Consider the following 20,074-nt stretch of genomic DNA (forward strand, 5'->3'; position numbering starts at 1 on the left):
TATGGACATTTCCTTCTGAGCCCACAGGCTTGCCTAGGAGCATGAAGGGCTTGGATAGGTGTGCATTTCCTACTGTGGTAGAGGTGGCAGTTCTGGTCGTCCTTTCATCTGGATTTGAGCTGAGAAACCACCTAGGAAGGTCAGCCTCCCCGTGCTCATCCACAGTCCAGCAAAGAGCAAAAGGATATTCCGTTTGAATACGAGTCTCCTTTGTCTTTCTGTGACACAGTTGGGTCTGATGGGTTGGAGGACTCCATTCTCTGCCCTATTTGGTGTGGGCTGGAGAATGGGAGCAACTATTCTTGGAGGAGACATAGGGCAGGGCACACACAGACACAGGCAGGGCCATCCTCTTTGGAGAAAACCGGGGCCAGAAAATGCAGAGGGCAAAGGGCGGGTCAGTCCCCTTGAGACCACATTGCCTTGGGTCATAGAATCGTGGAAACATGGAATAGTTTGGGTTGGATGGACCTTTAAAGGTCATCTAGTCCAACCCCCCTGCCATGAGAAGGGACATGGCACAACTAGACAAGGTTGCTCAAAGCCCCGTCACACCTGACCTTGAATGTTTCCAGGGCTGGATCCCTGGAGGGGGGACGTGGATTGGGGACAGAGCTGGGAAGGGCTGTCTGGAGAAAGACTTTGTTAAAACTGCTTGAGGAGCACAAGTGAATGCAAGTGATGGAGAGGAAATCCTGCCTTTCTGGGCCTGTGGGGGTCCCCAGGGTGCTGCTGTGTCCAGTCCTTGTCCCACGGTGTGTCCCCAGCACATGTGCCCATGTCACAGCCGCCCTCTGTGAGGTGCCGCATTCCGCAGCGGGGTCACAATGGCTGGGCTCTATATCTTCCTCCTGGGGCTGGTGCTGCCCCACTTTCTCATGGCTTTTGCCCGGAGAGAGCAGTGCGTCAGTCCAGAGATCCTGCTGCCATGGGGAGGATGAGAGTGCTCAGAGGTGAGGGGCTGGCGGGAGGTTGGGGGCTGATGCCTGCTGGAGGCAATGTCTGTCCCAGCCGGGTGCTGGGGGTTGCGTCCCCGTCACCTCTCATCGTGCTGCCAGGCACCTCCGAGAGGGCTCTGGCTCTGTCCTCTCCCTGCCCTCCGTGGGGCATCTGGGGACTGACCAGAGACAACCTGGCCTGGCCGGCTCTTGCCGGGGCTGCGCAGCCCCAGTCCTCCTGGCCTCTCCTTGCAGAGCCCCATGTCCGTCCCCTGGCCAGCCCAGGGCCTCCAGCGTTTTGCTCTGTTCTGTCCCTGGGGAGCCCAGAATGGGCCCAGTCCCCCAAGGTGGTCTTCCCAGTGCCACAGTGAGGGGAAGGCTCCCTCCCCTAACCCCACTGACTGCCCTCTTGCCGGTACAGTCGGCACAGGCTGTTAGTGCCTGGGGAGATCCTCACCCCTCCCCGGTGCGAAGCCCTGCAACCAGCAAAACCATGTCTGTCTTTCCTTCCAGCTCTGTGCCCATGTGTGGCTTCCCAGTCCAGCCCTGAGCGTTCTGAGGACAGAGGCAGTGCAACGGGAGCCGTCCCTGCGGCTGTCACCACCTTTGCGGCTGCCGGGACTTCTCTGCTAAAGCAGCTGCAAGACAATGAGGTGAGGCGGGGAGTTGAGGGCTCCCCTCCATGCCCCTGGCTTCGCCAGGTGCCGTGGCAGAGGGGGATCTCACCCAACAGCACCTCTGCCCTCCTGCAAGCACGTCGTCCCCCAGCACCGTTCCTGCCCCCTCAACCTGGACTAATGCGACCGCTTCACGCTCCTTTCCCCAGGAGCTTGCAGTGCTCTCCTGGGCAAGGCAAAGCCTCTGGCATAAATCCCAGCATCTCTCCAGCGCCTTTGCCCAAGTGCCCGAGGTCCCTTCTTAGCTTTGGCTGGGGAACTGTCCCAGCTCTGGGGCGCCTGCGGGTGCGAGACTGGTGCCCAGACTGGTCTATATCACCGGAATGCACCTATTCACCAGTCAAGTCATAAGGTCTCACCACTTGCAACCTAGAACTCTTAATATTGTGCACCCATGAGCAAAAAAGAGAATGTTACCTTGCCGACGGTGAGAGGGCTCATCCTTCCTCCTCCGTCACGGTGTGGGCATCCCCTGTATCACACCGGGAAGCACAAAAGCCTCGGCAGTTCAGCTGCTGTTGGATCTCCTTCAAAAGGTTTTTGAGTAAGCCCATGTTCTATACCCTCCAGCTTGGAGGTTTGGTCTGTAGCATTTCAATAAGTTAGTGGATTCTGAGGAAACTGCCGGACAAAAGATAATGGCCGCCGCAGACAGGAATCTGCAGGTGGTCAGGGCTGCATCACGGCCCTTTAGCTCTTTCCGGCCACCTGCCCTGCCTACGTGGTGCTCTCGCCTTGACCTAATGGCACTGCTCCCAGCATACATCAGCCTTAATGTGAGCCGAGGTAGCCAAAATCTGGGCAGGAGTTGAGCGAACAGCCACACTCTTCCTTGCCTGGTGCTTTCCCTCTGACCTCCGCCATCCCCACCCTCGGGAGTGACTTCCTAGGCTCCCGCAGGGCCTTTTACCCTGCCGGAGTCAATCTCCCCGCCTGGCTCTCTGCTAGTGTCAGAGGCGCTGCAGGAGATCTTGCTGTTCCCTGTGGCTGTCCCGACCGATGCCTGCAGCTCGTACCTCATGCCTGTGTCCCACAGATGATTTGGGGGGCACCAGGTCTCTCTCGTGGCTCCCTGAGAAGGAGGGCAAAGCAAGTTGCATCACTCCCCTTTGCGGTCTGTCCTCAGGGTGAGCGAGTGGAGACATACCGGGAGCTGGAGAGTGTCTTGCAGGGAGGCGACGGCTGTTTGACGAGCGGTGTTGTGAACCGCCTGATAGCAGAGGTGTCCAGTGACATGCGAGCAGCCCAGGTGAGCTTGTTCTCCTTCAAGGCCACCAAAGCAGCCTGCCTCCGCCCCTGGTCTTGGGGGAAGCACAGAGTGGTGCAGAGGTGTTCCCTGGTTATTCAGACCCAGCGGAGGTGCTCAGGGAGAGGCTCTGGGGACTCGTCGTTACAGGGGATTTGGAGAGGGGATGCAGGGCGCTGTGCAGAGAAGCTGCCTCGGGGCCGTTTCTAACTGAGCGAGAGCTGGGTTCAAGCTCAAGGTTATTTCTCCTGCCTTGAGGAAGAGCCATGGGAGCCCACCAGCCGCACAGAGAGGTCCCGGTGGGGTGTGAGTCTGTGACAGTTTGTTCCTGGCATCTCCATGGAGAGGGAGAGGGGCCAGCAGCACAGCGTTGTGCTGGGGGAGAGATGCCCTTGTCTTGCCAGGGAGCTGCTCGCCTGCTCCAGGCTACAAGAGGTGGCAGCTGCCCAGCCCTGAGGACAACTGCCCCGAGGGGTCTTCCAGAGGAGACGGGGTCGTTCAGCCTGTCTGAGTGCCTCAGCCTTTTTCTCGGTAGTGTCTAACCTGTGACGCTTTTGCAGGGTGTGGCAGGTGACGTGAAGATGGCTGCTAGTGATGTCCTGGTGGCTCTGGCCCGCTCCCACTTCCACTTTGTCATGTCTGAGCTCCAGAGCCACCTGAAGGCCATGGGGAAGGTCCCTGATGAGATTGTGCTCCTCACCTTGGGCAAAATGGCCCACAGCTACGGTACGGCACCCTCAGCCTCCTGGTTTGGGTCTGTGATACGCGGAGAAGGGATCCTCGCCCTCCCTAAACGCTCTGTGTTGAACTGGGGGGCTACGGAGTTGTCGTGCCTCCTTTCTGTGTGCCAGGCCCGGCTCGCAGCTTTGCCTTAACCAGCCTGATCCCGGTTCCCGAAGGGTGGCAACATGCTAGAGACAAACCCGTGGGGTCTCTGCCCCACACTGTCCTCCCCATTACGCCGAAGAGCTTCCCTGCGTCCCCCTTGGGGAAGGCAGCCCTCCCCGTGCCCTCTGGCACATCCTGCATGGCCCTGCAGCCCCAGCCCCGCCAGGGACAGACCCCCCAGTCTCCTGTGCCTCTCACTGACCCTCTCGGTCCCGCTGTCCCTGCCTTCTCTGCAGCCCTGCAGTGCATCCCCTTTGTGGGAATGACGCTGCTCGCCCTGCGCGCCGTGCTGAGCCGGGTGGGGAGCGGCCGGATCCTGTGCGCCGTCTGCAGTGGTGAGTGTCAGCTCCTTGGCCGGGGCCCCAGGGGTAGGGGCTGGGCTGGCCTTTGGTGCCGCCGTATGATCTCAGAGGGAACACCGTGGGTGTCAGCCCACAGCGAGGTCAGGCCTTGGTGATCCCAAACTGCTGCGAGTGTGTAGAAGGAGCAAGGGAAGGCCAGGAGTTTTCTATGGGTAGGACACAGTGGTGCTGCACGGTGGAACTCCTGGGTCCCTTCCGACGGTTTCTGTTCCCCTGCTTTCCTCTGGGATTAAAATCCCTGCTCTGAAAGGGCGTATGTGTGGGAAGGGAAGAGAAGGGGCTGCAGTGAGAAACGCTGGAGGGGAAGGGGCCTTTGGGGAGGAGAAGGTACAATGGAGAGGAGGAAACAGTGGGCTGTTTGAGTCCAGACACCTCAAGAGCACACCTTGCCCTCAGACTGAGATCTGGGCCTGGGCTGAGCCCTGCCAAACCTGCATCTGTCCTTAAAGCAGGCTTGGAGGAGAGTGCAAGGTACGGTCCTTGCAGCAGACTCTCACATGCTCCCTTCTCCTTTCTCCTGGCGCAGTTCTGGAGCAATGGTCGAAAGGAGTCAATACGTACTTTGGCAAGCGGGAGCAATGCTCCTTCCCTCGCAAAGGGGCAGCGGCACGGTTCTCTGAAGCCATTTACCCGGTCTTCTGCTATGTGGTGGAAAATTGGCTGGACTGCAGGGAGGAAGAGGTGAGAGAAGCGCTGGTTTCCACGACTGAGGCCGTGGCGGGGGATGTCCACGTCGGTGGGTCCGTCAGTGCCCAGTGGGGTGCGAGCAGAGTGGGGAGGGAAGGGGGATTCGCTGTGGGGAAGCAGCCGGGTCCTGGGGCCTTTCTGCAGGGAGGGCAGCGTGGGGAAATGGCCTCTCTCCTGCGCAGTGAGCCCTTCTCCTGCAGGGCAGAAAGGAAAGGGAAACCCCTCTCTGTGGGAAGGGCCGAGTGGTGTCCAGGGGATGCTGAGCACTAGGCAGTGCTTCAGCCCTCCAAGCAGAGCCTCTGCCTTCCATCTTCAGGCCAAGCAGGCTGTCCTCGGGGCGGTGGCTGCCATGATGAGTGTCCTTCTGCATGAGGAGCAGCACCGAGAGCATGCCTGGGAGCAGCTCCTCTGGCTCCTGCACCAATATCGGGAGGTCCGAGACCCCTCCCGGGTCACCAAGGTGAGGTGCTGCGCAGGGCCTGGCGTGGCTGCTGGGCTGGGTCTATGCGAATGCCGCGAGGCGCTGAGGAGCTGTGGGGTGCCAGGGGGAGGTGGGAAGCCCTTAGAGAAGGAACAGGGAGAGCAGAGGAGGCCTGAGGCTTCCTGTGCTCTTTGGGCAAGAGAAGAGCAACCCAGAGAGGGCGAGGAGGGAGGCGAGAGTCCCTAGGGCTCATCTTCTCAGGAAGGGAGGCATCGCCACCTCCCTGGGGCTCTGCGTGCGGGAAGAGCTTTGCCCTAATGCCCAGGGCCACGTCCAGTCCCATCCAGTGAGGGGTGAGGTCTGGTGAGTGGGAAGTGCTGGGAAACTGAGTTGCCAAGACTGAGCTCTGTTCAGAGGAAAGAGACCCTCCCGATGGCACACTGAGGGGAGGACAAACAAGAAGCCCCGTGCGGGAGGGTTTGGTGTTTCCCCTGGGAGCTGGTGTTAGGGACTGCCCTTATCACAGATGTGCTGGGTTTCTCCTTTCCCAAGGTGCCTTTAGCCTCCTCTTCCTCCCCCATTCTCTTGTAGAGCCTCAGCTATGTCCTGGAGACGCTGGAGGGAGTTCAGACCCCAGTCCCACGGGGCACGGCTCTTGCCATCAGCACTGCTGTGCACCGCCAGGTAAGGGGAGCCTGCGCCCTGCCGCTGGCCTGGGGCCTGCACACCTGATTGCCATGGAGGGGAAAGACCTGCCAGCTGTCAGGCAAGGAAGGGCAGGGCAGGGCAGGGCGTCCCTCCGCAAGGACCTTCCTGCAGGCCAGGAGCACGCCAGGATTTGTGGTGCAGGCGCCACGTTAAGGCTGCAGGAGGCCTGATCCTGGCTCTTTAGAATGGGCCTGAGGGACAGCCCAGCTCCCACAGCAATTTCCCTCTCGGCCAAGTTGCAGGAGGACTCTGGAGTGCCGACACCTTTTCACGCTGCTCAGCCTCAGCTCCTGGGCAGCCTGGGCGGCTGCAAACTTCTGTGCATGCCCAGGGGGGCCACTGTGGAGTGGGCTGGGTTTCGGCTGTGGGTCCCGTGCCCAGAGTGCCCAGGGAGAGGGGAGCTGAGAGCACAATTTCTTTTCAGCCCCTTTCAACACTGATGTGACTTTCTCTAAAACGGACCTTGTTCCCACAGCTCTCTGATGTGACCAAAGAGCCGGGCCCGGCCCATAAGGCAGTGCTGTCCCGCTGTGTCGTGCTGCAGGGTAAGACGAGGAGACTGGGCGATGCCCCGCCGTGCTGTGGCAGCTCTCTCCCTGTCCTTGGCGGTCAGGGGAAGCTGCCTGCTAATGCAGAATGCGATTTCTTCCCTGCAGCACAAATGTACGCCGAGGAGACTGTCGCGTTTCTACGCTCCCAGCTGAGCGGTGGGAGTGAGGCCGGTCGCGTGGCAGCCGTGGGCCTGCTGGCAGTGCTGGTCCGCTCTGACGGTCAGTGCCATGGAGCAGGGACACAAGGCAGGGGCTGGGGCTGCTGGGCTGAGAGCAGGAATGGCCTGAAATTGGTGCTCCTGCACCCAAAAGGAGCTGCAAGGAGCAGGTCCCCCAGCCGAGCTGATGCCCCATGACAGGGCTCGAGCTCTGCCCCGGCAGTTAGGAACAGTGGCACACCAGGGGCGGTGCTCCAAGCTCGGTAACACGGGCGGGCTGGTGGGATGGTGGGTGGGCTGGTGTGCAGAGGAGCTGCTTGTACCCACGACGTTTCTCTCATCCTCTGTGTTGCCATATTAGCCTAGTTTTCAGTCCCTATAAAATAGCTGCGCCTCTAGAAACAGAGTTGCTCTGGCTACACCGCTGCCTCCTGTGAAGTCAGAGTCAGGCCCCGTTTTCTGTCCCCTTGGTGCGCTTGGAAGCTTCGAGGGATCCCTTCTGCCATCAGGGCTGTGCCTCAACGCCCCCCTCTCCACATCTCTTCCAGCACCTGCGACGAGAGAGAAGCTGCCCCAGGTGGTGGAGGCTGTGGGGTCAGTGTGCGATGACCCCAGTGCCCAGGTGAGCTGGTGTGGGTAGGGGTGGTGCCATCAGGGGAGGCAGAGAAACCCTTACCCTTGGGGCAGAGCTGGGGTGCCTGGGGAAGCGCCAGCACGTTGCCCAGGAGGTGGGTGATGGCTCCTCCCTGGGAAGAGCTGACAGAGTGGAGTGGGGAGGTCGTTGTGCTCTGTGGGGCAAGCGCCCGTGCAGCCTCGTGCTAAAGCCCAGCCCTGACGGCAGGAGCAAAAGCTTCTGCCATGCGCTCGTCATGCCTCTGTGAGCCACTTCAAAGGCTGCCCCCAAGCAAAGGTGGCTTCCCTTTGGGGTTTGAACAGGAAGGTCGTAACCACCCTCTCCCCTGGCAGGTGCGGAGGGCAGTTCTGGAGTTCATCAGGGAGCTGCTCAGCTCTGTCGGCCAGAGCTGCTGGGCATGGGATGTGGTGGGGCACATCTTCACGGAGTTCAGCCGGACCTCGGGCAGACTGGTAAGTGCAGAGCAGGACACCCAGGCCTTTGACCGGTGCATGGGCTGTGCTGAGAGCTCCTGCAGGCATCCTTGGCCACGGAGGGCTCACGCTGCAGGGCCATCACTGCCGGCACTGCCATCAGAGCGGCCTCCAAATGGCCGTTCCTCGTGGGTGTCTGTGCTGATGTTGGTGGAGATGTCACCGGATGACGTGGGTTTGCACCCGGGCGTGCCACCTGGGACTGCGGGGCTGCCTGCACACCCCACGGGCTGAGCTGTGCCCACAGGGGCCTTCCGCAAAGCCGCCTTGCAAAGGGAAGGGCTTGCAGGGACAGGACATCCTCCGTCCTTAAATGCTCATGGACCATCACCCAAAGGCAGCCAGTGCAGACGGGTGGGCCTGGCTAGAAGAGCTCTCTGTGGTCTTGTCGAGCTCTGGCCCTCCAAAGCACACCCTGTCCATCTGAGAGCAGTCTGGGGGCCCGCACCGCTTCTGGCAAGGGGACAGGCCATTTGGCCGTCCCTTCAGTGAGCATTTTCATGATGAAAGCTGGGGAGGGCCGAGCTTCCTGCTGACTTGCCAAGGATCTGCCCTCTGGCCAGAGCATCCCCTAGCCGAGAGATCCGTGTGCATCGCTTTGCTCTGAGGCTCAGAGAGGCTCTGGTTTGGGAGCAGGGAGAAGGAAAGGGCTTCCGATGCTCCTCCCCATCCATTGGGCTGGACGTGCTGCCGCCAGGGCTGCCAGGAGGCTGGCGCAGGAGCCCCGGTGAGTCGTGCCTGAGCCTTGTCGGTCAGGGCCTGAGCGTAATGGGGGTTTTGCCAACTCTGTCTTGCAGGTGGCAGGAGGCCTTTTTCCCTGGGAAACCCAGGAGGATGGAGCTCTTCGAGCCCTGTGCATGGACATCCTGGGCTCGCTGGATGTCTCTCTGAGAGGGATGACACAAGTAAGCCGCCCTGTGCGCTGCTGCTGTGGCTACTTCTTGCCTTCAGGACATTTTCCCTCATGCTCTCCCCTGCCCTGAGCCTCTCCCCTCATGCGTGCTGAAGTGCACAAGGCTCGGGGAAATGCAGACCATCCTTTTTGTCCTGGAGCTGAGTGGAAATGCCAGTGTGGTGAATTGCCCCATTCTTCTCTGCAGCTCCTGTGGCCGAGGCTGCTGCAGTATGTCGTGCCAGCCCAGTACAGTGGCATGCTGGTCCCGCTCTCCCACTGCCTCCAAGCCCTAGTTGAGAGACGGGAGAGAGCAGGGTGCAAGGAAGAAGAGGAGGAGCCAGATGCCACAGAGTCCCAGGAGCAAGGTAGGAGCCCCAGTGAGTGCTGCTGGGTTTGGCAGGGGGTTGGGCCAGTCCGTGTCTCCCTGTGCCCCACCAGCCCTGAGCAGGAGCCCAGGAAACCAAAGGGCAGAGCCAGGCTCTGCTGCTGGGCGCGGGGGGCTCTGCCTGACGTTGCCCCTTGCCCAGCACAGAGACTTGTCTCTCCTGCTGGCAGCACTCTCCTGGTGAGCCGGGGCTCGTTCCTGGCCATGCTGGAGCTGCCTTCGTCTCATGCTGGGCTGTCCTGGGGATAACCCTCAGGCCAGCGCTGTGGCAGCGCTGCTGCTCTCAGCCCTCAGCCCTGTGTGGGTCATAGGAGGTACAAGGGGCAGGGCACTGTGGGGGCTCATCAGCTCACCCAGCCTTTCTTCCTTCCCGCAGCCCAGCTGCCGGCTCCCCAGGCCCTCTTGGCTCGACTGCTGGTGAGTAGCAGGGCCCTGGAGAAAGAGCTTTTCTGGACAGGGGTGGGTGGTGGGAGAACCTGGGACAGAGATGCTCTTAAATCCAGTGCTGGGAGCCCCCAAGGAGGCGGCAGCGTGCCCGCGCCTGCCCGAGCCCATCAGGGATCCCGCTCCTTCCTCGGGACTGGCAGCGCCCCGGGTGAAGCCATTGGCCGCCCGCTGCTGGCCGATCAGCGCCGAGCTCCCGAGCTCCCGAGCTCCCTCCTTCCCTCCTTCCCGGGAGAAGCTGTGGCTCTGGCAGCAGGAGCGACTCTTCTCTCCTGTCCTCGCCTAGGTGGTGGCCGCAGCTCCTTACAGGAGTGGCGAACGCGCAGTCGCTGCCTTGCAGCTGCTGCAGGCCCTCCACGGCAGGATCCACCGAGCCTTGGGGGCAGTGTGGACAACCGAGGTCCCCCTCCTGCTGCAGTACCTGGAAGGTAAAGTGTGGGTGAGGAGGAAGAGGCTGGCGGGGAGGGAGAGGGGGGCAGGAAAATGCAGCTTCCCAGTGTGACGGAGGAGAGTTGTCCCCAGTTCCCCTGCACTTGCTCTGCTGCCTTTCTGCTTCCAGGGAGCCAGCACTGAGGCTGGGGGCATCTGTTCCCCCGGTGTCAACCGGGCCCAGGGGATGGACGGGGCCACCGATGTCCCCTTGGACGGCAGGTCTTGGTGGCACCCCCATGTCCTGCCTGACATGGTGTTTGGGAGAGGGGCAGGACTGGCGCTCCTGGAAGGGGTTCCAGCCTCTGGCTTTGGAGGACCAAGTCCCCAGGCCAGGCCAGGTTTGCAGCAGCTGTCCTTGGCACTAGCCTGGGAGCAGGGCTGAAACGGGCAGGAAGCGGTGGGTGATTAAGAAGGGAATGTGTGTGGCTGGTGCGTGCTGCGACTCAGTGGTCAGAGTTGTTCTGGGAGCTGCAGTCAAGCAGTGGGGATCAGCTGTGGTCAGTGCGTCCTTCCCCAGCTTGAATCGGTGGCTCTGACAAACGACTTTGACAAAGGCCCCTGGGAGACCCCGCCTGTATCTTTGGCCTCACAATGTAGGTGCTTGTAGGCCCTTTGTAGCCTGATGGCCTGGGACTTCTGGGAGGTCTGACCGCAGAGGAGACCAGCGGGCTTGTCGTTGGTGTGAGCTTAAGCGGCAGCAAGAGCTTTTGCTTCTTCTTGCTTTCTAGGAAGAACTGAGAGCTCCCTGGACTCTGCAGAGTGGGAGCACCGTGTGCTTAAGGTACAGCATCCTTGGCGCGGTGTCACAAGTAGAGGGGGAGAAGAGGGAGCAGGCCAAGTTGTGCGAGGAAGCTCAGGGCTGCCTGTGTGGGCAGCAGGAGGTGGGGACACCTCCTGAGCACCCTGCGCCTCCCCCCGCAGTAGGTGCCTGCCCGCTCAGAGGAGCTGCTGCCTGCACATGTGCCACGGCTGATGGCTAATGCCCTCTAACGCTGCGGCACGTGCCTTAGCACTGCCTCCTCCCCGATGTCCGCCGTGCTGGGGGGTCTCCCCTGAGGTGGTAGGAGAAGAGGGAGGCTGGTGGCAAGAGGGCTGGGTGGGGTGGGGGAAGAAGCTGCTGTTTGCAGCAGCTCTCCCCCAGCAGCATCCCGGGATACGCGCCGTGGAAAGTGCCCTGGCCAAGGTCAGGGGAAGACTCGCTTCCTCTCCTGTTCACCCCAGTTCCTGCGAGCCTCACTGGAGCCCATCGAGGACAAGGCGTGGACCGTGGGCCTGAGCCAGGAGCTGAGCCAGCAGCTGGGCAGCTCTGCCCCCAGCTCCTGGGAGAAGGTGTGTCTCCTGCCCCGCGCTGGGGCTGGGCTGGCGCCGGTGCTCTGCCCACACAGGCGGTTTTTTCACTGCTCCCCCTTCACTTGCCCCCAGAAGGCGCTCCCCCCCCAGGTTGTCCCAGTGTCTGGCTACAGCCTGGCACCGCGGCTGGCCTTGCCCGCTCCCAGGGGTCGTCGGGTCCGTCTGGGGCCAGCCCTCTCCTGACAGGCCACGCCATGACCGCATCTTAGGCTCGGCCTCTTCTCTTTCAGCTATTCCTGCACAAGGCTCTTGGGACGGCGCTGGCAGGTTGTCAGGACCTCAGACACGTCCAAAGGCAGGTGCTGAGGTTCCTCCAGGAGACAAACCCTGTGGAGTTGTCTGAGGTCCAGGTGAGCTGATGCTCATGTCCTCGTGAGCATGCCCTGCCTGTTCTTGGGGGAGAGGGAGGGCTGCTGCTGGCCCTGCTCCACATTTCCGTGATTTCCCTGTTGCTGCCATTTCCCCCTCGCTGCAACGTCCTGCCTGGCCGTTGTCACTGGCCATGGCTGAGTGCCTGGGCAGGAGCTGACTCCCTGTTTCTCTGTGACTGCAGGGAATGATTTCTGTTGTGGCCCGTGCTGCCGAGGAGCACTTCCACCTGGTTTTAGACACGGTGACCATGTTCTCTGCTGCTCTCACCAGAGACTGGTTCTATCAGACTTCCATGGGCTGGAAGGTAAAGGATCCAGGATTTTGTTTGCCTTTCCTTTTTTTGGCCTTCTTTCCACTTCTACGGCTGCAGCAGGCAAACTGTGGCAGGTGCCTTTAGATTAGCCCTCTTGTAAGAGGTACCCGAGACCTGTGTTTCAGAGGGGCCGTCCTGGCATTGCGGCCCCTGAGGTGTCTTTGGAAAGGATGGGGTTTGGCACCTGGTGGATCAGAGCCACCCAGCTGGGGCAGCTGCAGCGGTTGCTTGCTTGCAGCCACGTTGCCCCGACTGAAGTTCAGCAGGAGCTGGTGACAAGATGGGGTGCGCACGGTGTGACACTGTGCCTCTTCCTCAAAGCCGGGGGCTGGGAGCAGGAGCCTGGCGAGGTCTCGCTTGCTCTGATCCCCACCTCGGGGCTGTGGGGAAGCCTTTCTGGGCAGGGCAGGGCAGGGCAGGGCCCTGCAGAGAGCGCGGTGTAGCCTGGCCTGGGAAGGCAAAGAGGCTGGGCTCATCTGCACCGCTGACCTGCACAGGCTGGGTGTCTCTGAGCAGGACCGTGACAGGCTATGTCAGATACCTTTCCACAGAAAGGTTCCAGACAGTTCCCGGACCTCTCAAATCAGTGGTGAAACAGCCAGCAGTGTGTGGGATGCTGGCTGCACTTCCTGCCCATCGCCACGCAAGAAGCCAAGCTGCGGGATGGAAACAGCTCCCGGCCCCGGAGCTCGCAGCTCAGTGAGCAGCTCGGGGAGCTGCTGGGAGGTGCCCAGGGAAACAAAGAGCTGGTGAAGGTGTGGGGCAGGAGTCCTGGGGCTAATGTCTCAGGGCATCTCTGTCAACACAGGTACGGCAGCAGCACACTACGGAGCGAGCTCAGGCCACTTGCGCTGTTCTCATGCGCACCTACAGCGGCATCGCACGGCATGCCCCCAAGGAGCAGCTGCTCAGCCACGTGGATAAAGAAATCATGGGCAACATCCTGCGGCTCTCCACAGCCAAACAGAGGGTAGGAGTGCGGGGCACACAGGGCAGGGATGTGTGGGAGCCCCAGCTCCAGCCCCTTGGGCCTGGGGTGTACCAAGACGGACGGTCTCTTTCTAAAGATCTCCCAAGGAAGGGTTTGTCCTCAACGTCCACATCCAACCTCGCCATGGGTTTCCCCTGCCCGTGCTCTTCTTCCACCTCCCAGCTCTGGGAAGAGTTCAAGGGGTGCTTTGCTCTCTTTGGCCTCAGGCATCGCAGCTCAAGCTCGCCCTGGTGCAGAGCATCACCGAGGTCAGCTGTGCCATCCAGGCTGTGGGCGACTGCGGCAGCTTTGAGCTCTCCTTAAAGCAGGAGGCGACGCGGACCCTGCTGGTGAGTGCCCATAGCTGGGGCAGTCGCACGGGGCAGTTTTGGGCTGCGCCATCGGACTGGTTTCCCCAGAGGCACGATGGTCTCTCGGCTTCATGCCAGCTCCTGGAGCTGTGTCCCGAGCTGGTGGGGCCCTTGAGTGCTGGTGCTGGGTGGCTGTGGCTGGAGAGCAGGGTCCCGCCTGCGGTGCCTTTGGGGGTCCGTGGGGCAGTGTCTGCCCAGGCCTGGTGGCAGAGCCTGTCCCCAGGGGAGGTGGGAGGGCTGTCCCATGTCCCTGCCCTCTGCCAACTCTGTGCTTGTGTCCCTGGGACTTGCAGGACTGGATAAAGCGGGAGCCCTGCGACTCCCTGGTGTATGGAGTGTTTCAGGCCCTGGAGGAGTTGAGGTGAGGCCTGTTCCCAGGCTCTGGGGACTCCCAGTGTGCCCCATCCCAGCTGGCTGGGGCAGCCCCAGTGGCCTTGAGCATGGGGCCGGCAGCTGCGGGGGCTGTGGAGTGGGAGGGTGTTCAGCATTCAGGTGTCTCCCAAAGGAAGGGAGCCCCAGGGGTTCCTTAACCAGGGGCGGGGGTTTGCCGGCTGCCTGGGAGGAGGCAGGAGTTGCTGGAGCTGAAGGCAGTGCTCGCTGCCATGGGCTGGGGCTGTTGGGTATGGGGCCCTTGATTAGGAAGAACCCAGTTGTGGTTTAAGCCTCTCTGGAGAGGGCTAGTAAATCCCCTGTCTGTCTTCTCTTCCATTTTCCTCCGTCCAGCAAGCTGCGGCCACCTCTGAGTAGGGAGGAAAGTCGCAAGCTGCTGTCAGTGTGCTGCCAGAGCGTCTTGTCCTGTCCTTCCAAGGCGCGGATGAACAGGGGAAGGAAGACAGTGAGGGCAGCTGTGAACATGCAGGTACCCACCGGCCAGTGCCTGCCCACCTCTGGCCCAGGCTCCCTCCACAGTGCGCCCTGGCAGCCCCCAGGATGCAGAACCTCAGCTCTGCTCTGCTGCTTTCAGCTTCTGCACAGGAGAGGCTTGGAAGATCTGGGCCATCTCATGGGAACCCTTCTGGAGGCAGAGGAGACCTCTGTCTGCTTTGACGACATGGTCCACGTGAGTAGCCATGGGGCAACAGGGAAAGTGTTGTGGGGCAGAGAATCGAGGCCTTAGAGGGTGATAGGAGGTGGATACCTTTCCTACGGGAAAGTGGGGCTTTGGCTCCTCGCTCTGAGGCTGTGCGTCTGCTGGGGCCAGGGTCTGAGCTGGGGGACAGCCTCAGGACCGGCAGAGAAGTGGGCCGTGCCGGAGGGAACGCCAAGAGCCAGCCCAGAGGTGGGCGAGAGCAGCCTGGGGGAAGGCTGGAGCTGGGAGATGGTGGCAAGGAAGCAACACCTGGCTCAGGGCGGAGGTGGCTGGAGAGAGCGAGGTGGTGGAGGCTGCAGTGGCAGTGCTTGGTGGGGCCAGGGGCCACGCCGGGAAGGGGCCAGAGAAGGAGGGAGGGGGGAGGGATCTCAGGGAGAGAAAGATGCCTGTTGTGAGAGAGACGCACCCTGCCTCAGGTCCTGAAGGGCTGGCTCACCTCGGCCAAAGAATGGGAGCGGGAGAGAGCCCTGCACGTTTGCGCCCACGTGCTGGGAGCTTGCAAGGAGCGATTTGAGCTCATGGTGAGTAGGGACCCCTCTGCGTGCCCTGGTGCCCCCTTCCCACGGTGATTCCTGGCCCCGGAAGGGAGCCCTGCCCAAGCAGATACTGGGTTTTGGGGCTCCTGGGATTATGGGACAGCCCTTCTGCCTGGCCCTCTGCCTGGTCACTAGCGGCTCAGGGAGCAGGATGGGCGGTAGAGGCGAGCAGATGCTGGGGCTCCCTGCGACCCTTTTCCTGCTGATCTCCCCTGCAGGCAGGACGTCCTTGCAAGCAGCTGGGCTCCCTGGTGGGACTGCTGGGGACTCTGACCAGCGACTGCCTGGCCACGTCCCACCAGAGGGCATGGCTCTGCCTTGGCTACCTTCTCCAAATGCAAGGTGAGGAGAGCAGGCGATTCCCAGCCTTGCTCAGCCTGATCCTCCCTCCCCTCCTAGCCTGGTGCCACCAGGGTCCCGTGGGGCCAGGCCCCACCGCTGGGAGGGAAGGGGGAGGCAACATGCTCGGCTGGTTTTGTGCCCCCACCCTGTTAGCCCTCTGCCTCCCCGGCCATCTCAGGAAGGACCCCTGGGAGAGGGTTGCTGAGTCCCACCTCCCCCAGGCATGCGTGAGGGTGGGTGCTCAGGGCCATCCCCCGCTGCTGCCTGAGAGCGGGTCGTTGTCCCCAGTGCTGGGGACTGTCCCCCTCCACGTCTGTCCCCCTCCACATTCCAGGAGAGACAAGAGGGTGGTCAGACAACTCCCTCGGATGAGATCCCTGACATTTCAGAGGGTGCCTTTGCCCTCGCTCCCTGCCCTGAGCCTGGAGGGACAGGCAGCTAGCCAGGAAGTCTCCAGACTCATCCCTGACAGGGAGGAGATCTCTTGCCGAGCACAAGAGAGGGAATCAATTTGCTGCCCAGAGCACACTGGGCAGGGAGGAGGGATCTGAGCTGCAGGCCTCGAGCTCCAAAGGACTGTGTTTGAATCCTTTCCTCTTCAGGCAGCAGGGTCTGCCTGTGCTGAGGAAGACACGGGGAGGTTTCCTGCCTCCCGGAGATGATGGTAGCCTGTGTGGCAATAGGGGATGCAGCTGCTGGGAGCAGAGGCTGCTGAAACCGTGAAGCCTCAGCAAAGAGTTCAAGGAGAAAGAGGCTTTTTCCAGCCCGGGATTTGTCAGGCATTCTTCTGGTTCGGGAAATCCTGCGGCACGGGGTTGCGGAGGGCCCCGGCTTTCCCTGTGGCCTTCACTGCCACCACTTGGGTTCTCCTTTATTGGTTGGTACCTGGGGCCAGAGGTTGGGCTTCTGTAGACGTGACTCCTCTTTTCTCCTGCTGTTTGTTCCAGCCAAGACCATGAAGGTGGTGCTTGAGGCAGATGAGATCAGGCGCCTTTGCGAGGAGCTGAACAGCCCAGACACCAACACTCTGGTGCAGGCCTCTACCAAAATAGCAAAGGTAACTGGCTCCAAAACAGCAGGGTGGGGGCCCAGCTCCTGGGCTCCTGCACATATCCCTGCTCCCCTCCAGAGTCTCTTGCTGTCGCCAGAGTGAGCTGTCCAGGACGGCTTTGAGACAAGACTCTCCTTTAGGCCTGCTGGAGCAGATGCCACGATGTGTGTGTTTGTGCGCACGTGTGTGTCTGTGTGTGTGAGTGCTCGTGTCAGAACACAGATTTGGTATATGAGCAAACAACGTGGGGGGAGACGCTTCCAAGTCGGTTAGCCACATCAGGTGTAAACGGCGCTGTATGGGCAGCAGGAGAGTCAAGTGATTGCCCCCTCCACGACTGCCGAAACTAACAGTCCCATCAAGTTTCCTCTCCTCTCCGCATTGCTGGAGCAGAGCTGTGACACAGTCTCTCCTGTTCCCGACTTCTCTCCAGGCTGTTTGCAGATGCATCCCCCCAGCACAGGCTACAGACTTTCTGACTGCTGTCCTGGACAGCTTGCTGCATGTCCCACCCACATGTGCAAGAGAAGTGTGGGAGTGGGTGTTCATCTTCCTGGTGGAATGCAGAATGGAAATACTCCAGGAGGTAAAGGAGACCTTTTTTTCCCACTTGACTTTGTCTCTTCTCCTGTCGGCTGCTGCACTACACCCTGTGCAGTTGGCATGGGCTGAAGAAACACCCCCGTGTCTATGGCGAACCGAGGGGCTACCGATGGTCTAAGTCGCACATTAGCACCTGCTGCTGGCGTCTGCTCCGTGACAAGGATACGGGCACTTCTTGTCCAAAGTCTCCCGTTGGCCCAGGTCCTTCCCATGTGTGAGGCACTGGGGGGCAGCAACCTTGCCGTTCCTCCCGTTCCTCCAGGGTCACTGTCAGTCCTGCCAGCCCTGGGATCCACTCCACCCTGCTGTTTCTCCACTGGACCCCAATTCCCTCGACTCCGAGCTTTGCTGGGCACGCTAGGTTTTCCACAGGTTGGGTACTTGTCATTCCTCGCACTGCTTTCCCCGACTGCGGTGTTCCCCAGCCCGCGAGGTGCCCTTCCTTTAGCCACCAGTTGCTGCCCGTCAGTGGCCTGGGAGCCGCTGGCCTCGGGCTGTGCCCGCCCTTTCAAGGCTCCCGCTCTCCTCCTCTGCTCGTGCTCCGCTGCGCTCCGCTTGGGCTCTAGGGTCACCAGCAGCTCGCTCAGCCCAGGCTAACTCAGTGGGTCAGTCACGGTGACAGCCACGATGGGAGGCAGCCCACAGGAGCGCGCCCAGCTGAGCTAAAGCTCACCCAGCTGTTAGGCGGCTGCTCTTACGGCCAGGGCAGGGCGTCCCTGTGCCGTCCCTGTGGAGCCCGTGGCCGCTTCGGGCAGCGGGAGTGCCGCATCCACGGTCTGCAGGGTCACCCCTTGCTGCTTCCCCAGGCGCAGAGCAGGTTGTGTCTGCACCACGGGCCTGGCTGCCTCCTTGTCCTTATCATGGCCACGGCTTCTAGCTGTGAAAGGCTCAAACAAACACCCCTTCCTTCGGGGGAAGGTCCTCTGTGTGCAGAAGGGTTTGGCTCTTTGGGAGAAGAGGGTGGAGTCAAGGAAAGGTGTCCTGGAGAACTGGGTCCCTCTGGAAGGAGCCATGTAGCCTGGCGGAGGTCGTGCAAGGCATCTTCAGGGTCTCAAAGAGCGTGTTTGGTCTTGCTCTTGCGTCGCTACAGGCACGTGGGGAGGGTTATTCGAGTATTGGGTGTGAAATGCGCCCGTCTCCTGTGTGCGCACAGGCCACGCAGCTGCTCGTATGGCTGGGCCCAAGCACACGCAGTGACTGGGGCTGTGCGTGTGAGCGCGTGCGTGAGCGCGTGCGTGCGTGTGCACAATTGCCAAGAGCATCCTCAGCTCCTGACGTGGGCCAGGGTCAGGCAGGGTGGGAGGGGTGACGTTTTGAGCTAGATCTGGGCTCTGTCAAGGGAGCAGGCATTGCTCAGTTGCTGAGTGACTGTGTCTGCCCCCACAGGATGGGGTAAAGGATGCACCGAGCTCTCCTTTCCCTCTTCTTTCATGCAGGTGCCAAAAATCCTGAACACCCTTTACACCTACATGCAGCAGAGCACCCACAGGCCCTTCCTGCTCCACGCGGTGTTTCTCCTCACCAGATTTCACCAGGAACCCACGATCAGCAGTCTCCTCCAGAAGGGTCTGCCCATGGACAGGTACGTGCACCATGCACTTCCCCTCGCTGCAGTCAAACGGAGACCCCAGCACTTGCTTGCGCTGGGGGGATCCTGTTAAGAAGCAGGTCCTTTCTTTTTCTGCCTGAACAGTTTTGAGCGTTGCAAGGCTGTGTGCTTGTGTCTCTGCCGTGAGTGGGGCGTTGTAAGCCCCATTGCAGATGAGGCGGTTGGAGGGCACTGCAGGCCTGCAGGGATATGGTCTCAGGGGTGAACGTCTGTTCCCTTGCAGGGACGCGGTGGAGCTGTGGCGGAGCCTGGGGAGAAGCACCCTTGGGATTCAGGTCCTGAGGTGCTTAGTGGAGAAACTAAACAGAGCAGGAAACAACGTCCTGGGGACTGACTCCTCTGCTTGTGAGCGGTGCAACTCTCAGACCGCTCTGGAGGTTCTGACGGTACGTTCAACAGCAGACACGTTTCTGCAGCTTTGCCTCTGCTTTGAAAGTCATACTTGGGCACAAGGAAGTCAGGTGCCCTTTGGGGAAGCTCGTGGAGACTCCCAGGGTACTGTGCTGGGCCGGCCTCAAGGAGAGTGGGGAGCCAGGACAGTTTTGTGCTCGTGAGCCACGAGGCTGTTGCAGAAGTGACAACTGCAAGCAGTAACCCCCTGCCCCAGGCAGGCTGGTGGTTAAAGGCCTTTCCTGAAGAGGTGTGTCTTGGTCACGTTTCTCTGCAGATCACCCATGCCATCTCCCAGGTGGTGCTTGCCCTGAGGAGCACAGAAGAGCTCAAGCAACTGCTTCCCCACATCCTTCCCAGCCTCCTGAGGTGGGCCAGTGAAATGCTGAGCAAGGAGAGGCTGCTTTGCCCTGTGAGCAGCTGGAGAAGGATGTTCCTTGAGGGTCAGGTCCTTGAGGAGAAGCCCTGCAGGTAAGGAGGTGAAGGGGCAGATGGAGGAGCTGGCTTCAGTTCCCCTTGCCAAGGCGTGTGCCTTTGTGGGGCTGAGGGAGTGCTTCGCCTGCCCCGCTTCCTAGGTGTGGAAACCAGTCGTCGTGGTTGGTTTTCCTTCTGTTCCTTCACGGAGAACCTCCGGCTCCCAGGCGGGAAGGTCTTACGCAGCTCGTACAACTCATACGGCTGTCATCTTGCCTCCTGCATGCCCTTGCATGCCCACTAGCACTGCACTCCCTCAGCGGACCCCGGCTGGGAGCAGTGACTCTCGCGGGCACTGGTGTCATTCTTTGCAAAATGCTGGTGGGAAGAGGCATTAGGTGTTGCCTTGGGAAGTATCTAGCATGGAGTCAGTCTAGGGGCGTGGGTTTTCTTCTGCTTCGGTGGGTTTGGGGCATGACGAAGATGCCAGTGTCGTTAGCTGCAGTCTTGAAGGCTGTGAAGCATCATTTCAGGGGTGTTTAGCTCTGCTAAAGATAAGTCTTCCCCTAACCTGCTGTGATTTGAGATTTCTTGGGGTTTGTGGTGGTGGTGTTTTTTTGATTTGGTTTGGTGTGGTTTCTTTGGGTTTGCTTATCTTGTGTTTTGTTTCTTCTGCCAGGATCTTCCTTTTAGCTACAGAGTTGGTGCTAGGCAAATGCATGGCGCAGAAATGGATGCAGCTGCTCGTGAATAAGTCAGTGTGG

General features: G+C 60.8%; 1 protein-coding gene across 1 annotated transcript; it reads left to right on the plus strand.

Moving 5' to 3' along the window:
* Positions 1 to 827: 827 nt before the first annotated feature.
* LOC135317957 (maestro heat-like repeat-containing protein family member 2B) lies at positions 828 to 19,060 on the plus strand. The gene is made up of 30 exons (XM_064474692.1): positions 828 to 905; positions 1,478 to 1,591; positions 2,742 to 2,864; positions 3,422 to 3,587; positions 3,986 to 4,084; positions 4,638 to 4,792; positions 5,115 to 5,258; positions 5,811 to 5,903; positions 6,403 to 6,472; positions 6,584 to 6,697; positions 7,185 to 7,258; positions 7,603 to 7,722; positions 8,541 to 8,648; positions 8,844 to 9,003; positions 9,400 to 9,440; positions 9,754 to 9,895; positions 10,628 to 10,680; positions 11,121 to 11,228; positions 11,480 to 11,599; positions 11,803 to 11,994; positions 12,743 to 12,904; positions 13,132 to 13,254; positions 13,569 to 13,636; positions 13,999 to 14,134; positions 14,240 to 14,335; positions 14,782 to 14,886; positions 15,120 to 15,243; positions 16,191 to 16,300; positions 18,334 to 18,479; positions 18,730 to 19,060. Exons 1-30 carry the CDS (start codon positions 828 to 830, stop codon positions 19,058 to 19,060), a joined length of 3,675 nt encoding a protein of 1,224 aa, XP_064330762.1.
* The last annotated feature ends 1,014 nt before the right edge of the window (positions 19,061 to 20,074 follow it).

The sequence above is a fragment of the Phalacrocorax carbo genome, chromosome 28, assembly GCF_963921805.1.
Source record: "Phalacrocorax carbo chromosome 28, bPhaCar2.1, whole genome shotgun sequence".
In the NCBI taxonomy this organism is placed as follows: Eukaryota; Metazoa; Chordata; class Aves; order Suliformes; family Phalacrocoracidae; genus Phalacrocorax; species Phalacrocorax carbo.

Bases quoted from the DNA above. Each gene is read 5' to 3' on its own strand.
- LOC135317957 (XM_064474692.1), top strand. From the start codon at position 828: ATGGCTGGGCTCTATATCTTCCTCCTGGGGCTGGTGCTGCCCCACTTT. The intron at 13,637-13,998 runs GTGAGGCCTGTT...TCCTCCGTCCAG, and splicing joins CAGGCCCTGGAGGAGTTGAG to CAAGCTGCGGCCACCTCTGA. The intron at 18,480-18,729 runs GTACGTGCACCA...GTTCCCTTGCAG, and splicing joins AAGGGTCTGCCCATGGACAG to GGACGCGGTGGAGCTGTGGC.